The 5,805-nt window shown below is 45.0% G+C and overlaps 1 protein-coding gene across 2 annotated transcripts in view; it reads right to left on the reverse strand.

Moving 5' to 3' along the window:
* entrep1 (endosomal transmembrane epsin interactor 1) overlaps positions 1–5,785 on the reverse strand; it is a 15,500-nt gene extending 9,715 nt beyond the window's left edge. Inside the window, exons 1-2 of one of the 2 annotated variants that reach the window (XM_023397656.2) lie at positions 5,338–5,785; positions 2,965–3,021 (exon numbers count right to left, since the gene is read on the reverse strand). In XM_023397656.2, coding sequence (XP_023253424.1) covers positions 2,965–3,021; positions 5,338–5,616 — 336 coding nt within the window. In that variant the 5' untranslated portion in view covers positions 5,617–5,785. The remainder of the gene's footprint in view (positions 1–2,964; positions 3,022–5,337) is intronic. The other variant, XM_023397658.2, reaches the window with a different exon arrangement.
* Positions 5,786–5,805: the final 20 nt, after the last annotated feature.

Raw genomic sequence — 5,805 nt, forward strand, 5'->3', positions numbered from 1 at the left:
CCCCCACTCCCCCAGCCCCGCCAAAATGTATCAAATTAATTAGAAATATTGTTAACGACACAAACAGAGGATGAACAACAACACAACCTGAAACACATCATACATCAGTCATGGATGTATGTGCACACACACAAACACATGGATACATCAGGGATTGTCAATAATGCTGTTACATACAGTATGATACACATCTTATTATTGATTACTGATAGAAACGTTTGGTCACATTCACAACATGATCGTGATCTCAGTGACTCTGACTGTGACATGACTGTTGGTTTGAGTGTTTCTCAAACTGCTGATCTCCTGGATTTTGATTGAACAGCATGTTGAACCTTGAGGTGGTCAGACTACAACAGCAGAAGAAGTCAGCTTCCACTTCCTGTCACCGAGAACAGAAACCTGAGGCTGCAGTGGACACAGTCTCACCAACACTGGACAGGTGAAGACCTGGTCTGATGGATCTGGATTTGTGCTGAGGCAGCAGACGGTCGGGACAGAGTCTGAATCCATGGACCCAACCTGCCTTGTGTCAACAGTCCAGACTGGTGGTGGTGGTGTGATGGTGTGGGGAATGTTTTCTTCTTAATACCAATCAGTCATGGTCTGAATGTCTCAGTCTGAGTATTGCTACTGACCATGTTCATCATCTTCTAATGGCTACTAGCAGGATAATGCTCCATGTCACAAAGTGGTCACAAACTGCCCCCAGTCTCCAGACCCGAATCCGGTAGAACACCATAGTGATGTGGTAGAACAGGAGATTGGCAGCATGAATGTGCAGCTGACAAATGTTGGAAATGATGTGATGCAGTCATGTCAACATGGAGCAGAATCTCAGTGGAAAGTTTCACTTCAGGACTGACAGTCAGAATCTGCAGATATTCATTTCCCATCAGCCCCAGAGCTCTACAGAGTACACATTACATCACATTACACTGTGCTAAGTAAACAGACATCTTTCCTCTATGACCAATCACAGCTCCGGTTTTGACTTAGACATCCTGCACCACGGGTCAACCAAAACAGGCTGTGAGCTGTCGTTATATCTGAGGACCACACAGCTCACACCAGACTGTCAAGACCACAAGACCAGGTCCTCATTCTTCCAAGACCTTCCTTGGAGAACTGTCTTCTTAACTTTAATAAAAAATAAAAAATAAAAACAGCCAACTACAGCTGTTTCAACAGAAGATCTGAAATCTCTGCACTCCACTGAGAGACTGTGTCGGACAGAGACTCAGTTTCTGAATACAAGCTGTGTGCATTTATCTGTGGACTGAGTTACTTTCACAGTATTAATATAGAACCTACAACTGATCTATAATTAAAAAACACATGGAAATCTACCTTATACTATATGGACCTCTAAAACACATCAATCAGTGAAGTGTGGCTATTGTGAGGGAAACACAACATGTTAGTCACTGTCATTATATCAGACAACAAATAGCATCAAAATGTGTTCACTAAACAGCAAATCAGTTTAGATCTGTCAGACAGTAACACAGTCTGGGCCCGTCACAGCGAGGATTTTCAATTTTTGACCCTAAAAGGTAATTTCCTGCTGTCCCTCAGCTAAACCATCACATGGACAGGAAACGGTGTCACAGCTTTATGGTGGATGGACACAAGGCGGACCGGGAACAAAAAACCAAAATGTCCACTGAATGAAAAGGAGGAACTGGGGGAAGAGGGGGTTTCTTGCTGTTACCACAGTAACTACAGATATCAGAATACAGGTGGAGCAGGTGTAGAGTTTGCTGAGAGGATGAAGCTTTTCACTGAGAGAATCACACAGAAGCAGAGGACTGACTTCGCTGTCACTGTCTTTTTATCAGCTGATGTTTCAGACAGATTTTTTATCAGCTTCTTCCTTTCTGAGTAAGTTTACCTCAGCACAGTATGTGTTACCACCTTTTCTCCATTCAGCCATGGGCACCGCTGTTTAGTTCTGGCTGTTGAGTTGAGTGTTTGAGGGAAAACTCTGTGTCCACATCTGTCCTATCTTTTTATCACATCTGTCTGTCATATCTCTGTTTATGTTATTTTAAATCTTTTCTGACTAGGTCTGATTAGTCCTTTCAACTGATGACCTCTGCAGGTCGTTTCTCTGCCTCCACCTGAAGGAGCTCCACCTCAGGGACTTCTGCTCAAAGGACTACACCTGAAAGACCTCTAACTGAAGGATCTCAACCTGAAGGACCTCCAACCGAAGGATCACCAACCCAAAGACCTCCACCTGAAGGACCTCCAACCGAAGGACGTCCACCTGAAGGACCCCCAACTGAAGGATCTCCAGCTGAAGGACTTCAGGGACTTCTACCTGAAGGACTCCACCTGAAGGACCTCCCCCTGAGCAACCTCTACCTTCAAGACTCCACCTGAAGGATCTCTACCTGAAGGATCTGGACCTGAAGGACCTCTACCTGAAGGACGTCTACCTGAAGGACCTCCAACTGACCGTAGGACCGCCACCTGAAGTACCTCTAACTGAAGGCTCTCCACCTCGACCTCCACCTGAAGGACCTCCAACCAAAGGATCACCAACCCAAGATCTCCACCTGAAGGACCTCCAACCGAAGGACTGCTACCTGAATGATCTTGTTCAGAAGGACCTCCACCAGAGTGACCTCTCCTTCAAGATTCCACCTGAAGGACGTCTACCTGAAGGATCTCCACTTAATGGACCTCCAACTGAAGGATCTCCACCTTAGGGACCTCCACCTGAGCGACCTCTACCTTCAAGACTCCACCTGAAGGATCTCCACTTAAAGGACTTACAACTGAAGGATCTCCACCTGAAGTAGCTTTACCTGAAGGACATCCACCAGAGTGCTGATCAGCAGGATGGAGTCCTGGTTTAAAATCTAACTTTGTTCCTTTGACTAATTGTTTTCAGTTTTAACGAACTCAACACTTTTATCGGGACACTTGCTGGGAGGAACCAGAACCATGGCTTACCAGCAGCAGCATGGGTCTTCTCCATGTCGTGAGGCCGACAATGCCTGACAGGATGACCTGCAAACACAAGGAAAAGATTAAACACAACACAGAACTATACAAACAGACAGACAGGTCTGTGAACATTAAGTCTGATGGTTTTTTAATTTTAAAACAAACAAACAAAAAACAAGTTGGACAAATTGGAAGACATGCACTAATTCTGGTATTTGCAAATTCCTTTCTTTCATTTTTCCTTCTTGAATTGAAGAATGAAGAAAGGTAGTCAGGTTGCACGGAAGTAAAGGTAGATATTTCAAAATAAAAGCCAAGCGGATAAAGTTGGAAACCTTGACAATCAGCTGTTTTGTTCTGGCTGGAAAGAAGGAAAAAGGGAAATTGTTTCCTTGACTTCCATGTGATGCTGTAAAAGTCTTTGGTTTGTCCAGAACCCGAAGCAGAGCCAGAAACACTTCAGCTGAAACACTAGAGATATTACATGTCTATCCACACTCGACCTCGACATGTGGAGCAGTTCACACTTTGCTCACCAGGATCAAGTGACTGTGGTTAATGATGACTGTGCTGACCTGTGTTTGGTAGGTGTCAGTCTGAGAGGTTAGAGGGTTGTGTGTTGAATAATAAGTAATGAAACACTGATATTGATTAATTAAAAAGAACTGATTTACAATGATGTAAAAATTTTAAAATAAGAAGAATATACTGTATATTTTGCTTGTTATTGTCAATAACATGTTGGTGTGTTTAGGAAGAGCTGACAAAGGGCTGTCATGAGACACAGTTTTATGCCTCTGCAATGGGTTGTCTGTCCATCCACTTGGACTGAAGGAAGAACAGATATGATTTTGGTGGTCAAAGGTCAAAAGTCAAGGTTAACGTGACCTCACAAAACACTTTTTTTTAGCCCTAACTCAAGACTACACACAGCAATTATGTCAAAATTTCACACAAATGGTTAATATTTTTTATATGACTCTGGATAAACAGGGATGTAACCTGAAACTAGTCTGAGTGGCGGAGGCAGACAACCATGAGGCGGTAATTCTAGTAGTAGAATTAAATCCCCTCTGTTTCCATAAACTGAGCTGCAGTGAAGGGAAATATCCTGCATCCAGACCAGACCAGCTGAAACCTACACAACTTCTACATTTACACTGGTGCTGAGACTGTTAGTCAGCTGACCGGGTACCTGATAGAGAATTCATCATCTATTACTTTTGAGACAGACACATATACCAGATGGATAATTTGACAGCTCCTTTAGTTAATGTTGTTTGCCACTTAAGGGTTAGCAGAATCAAAGTCGAAGTCCAGTGTTCCCTCTCTTTTAGCTCTGTGTTTGGTCTCCACCAGCTCCTGAGGGAAATATCTGGCTCTTTAGCTGCTAAACGTACCAGTGTTCACCAGCTGCTCTCTGTCTGCTGTTTGTATGATGAGCAGGTAGAGAGCAGAGGCTGAAACCAGGTTGTTCAGAGTCTGGAGGCTACAAGGCTAAAACAAAGAGCTAACATGCAGTAAGGCGTTCAGTGGAGCTGCAGAGTTGTTGACAGTTGACTGTGGGTTTGTCTCTACTAATGACATATTTCATATTATACAGCTATCTGATTGTTAATACAAACAATTAATCTGTTTTTATATATTTTCATTCCTCAGAAACTCATATGAGTCAAGCTCCAGTTTATTCTTTCCTGAATTATTATCTTATTATTAACAAATAAAAGATGCTAGCTATGCTAACTGTTCTGATACGTCTGCTAGTCTCTGATTCTGGTCTTAACAGACTCGTCATCTGAGTCTGGATCTGACTGAGTCTCTCTGATGTTTCCTCCTCTAACCATCTTGATACTCTCTGCTCTTTCACCTGTGGGGAAAAGGCCTGATCCAGATTTCTCAATCAGAAGGTAAGAATAGAGGAGCTTCAGACCCAGTTTTTATGAGAGAAAGGGGAGGGGAGGTGGACTACCCTGGACAGGTCCAGCCCATCAGTCTGTTCACTGTGATTAATGACAGGTCTCTTCCACATTGGTGTGGACAACCTAGACCACCAGGACTGTATCAGACCTGCATAGATCATCAAGACCAGAACCTGGTTTCTCAGGACCTGTATTAGTCACAATGAAGTTAACTACCACTGCAATGGACTGTGACAGTAACGTGTGTTGAAGCACTGACTGTCTCTCATCTCCAAAGAGGCATAGTGTTAAAGACATTACAGTGGAGCTCCTCTCTGACGTCATTTCCGTTTAAATAGTAAATATTGAATTGTGGTTAAATCTACTGTTTGTTTCCCACACCGATCAGGACAGCCTGTCCTGTGAACTCAGCGGTCTGAACAGTGAAAAATCACCATGGAGATGAGACCCCCGAACTTACCGAGGAGCCCGCCCAGAAGGGACACGAGTTCCGGATGGCAGGTGAGCTGCTGAGGGACAGAGCTCCGAAGGACAGCGCCACCATGGAGCCGCCGAGCAGCAGCTGCAACAAGCCCAGCGAGAGCAGCGGCCGCCCGGGCAGGAGTAGCCGAGAGCCGCCACCGGCGAACCGGGAGGAAGCAGACAAGCCACGGGGTCTGTTTCTGTACGACGGCTCTGCGAGCTGCGAAGCCCCGGTAACCGGACAGCAAGACCCCGGTAGCACCACCGGGAGCGACATCTGAGGCGGATCGACGGGCAGGGTGGAAAACAGAGGCCGTTAAGGGGACTACAGCAGCGTATTGACGGGTGGATCCTCGCTGGGTTCACCGGAGCAGCTCGGTACCATCATGGTGTCCAGTCTAAAATAACACGCGGGCTGCTGGGATTGACTTTCACATAGTTTGGCAGCAGGCTGAGAAAAGTGAGG

This window comes from Seriola lalandi, unplaced genomic scaffold (assembly GCF_002814215.2).
Source record: "Seriola lalandi dorsalis isolate HSWRI2012SDOR001 ecotype SW California unplaced genomic scaffold, Sedor1 jcf7180002054883, whole genome shotgun sequence".
Taxonomy (NCBI): domain Eukaryota; kingdom Metazoa; phylum Chordata; class Actinopteri; order Carangiformes; family Carangidae; genus Seriola; species Seriola lalandi.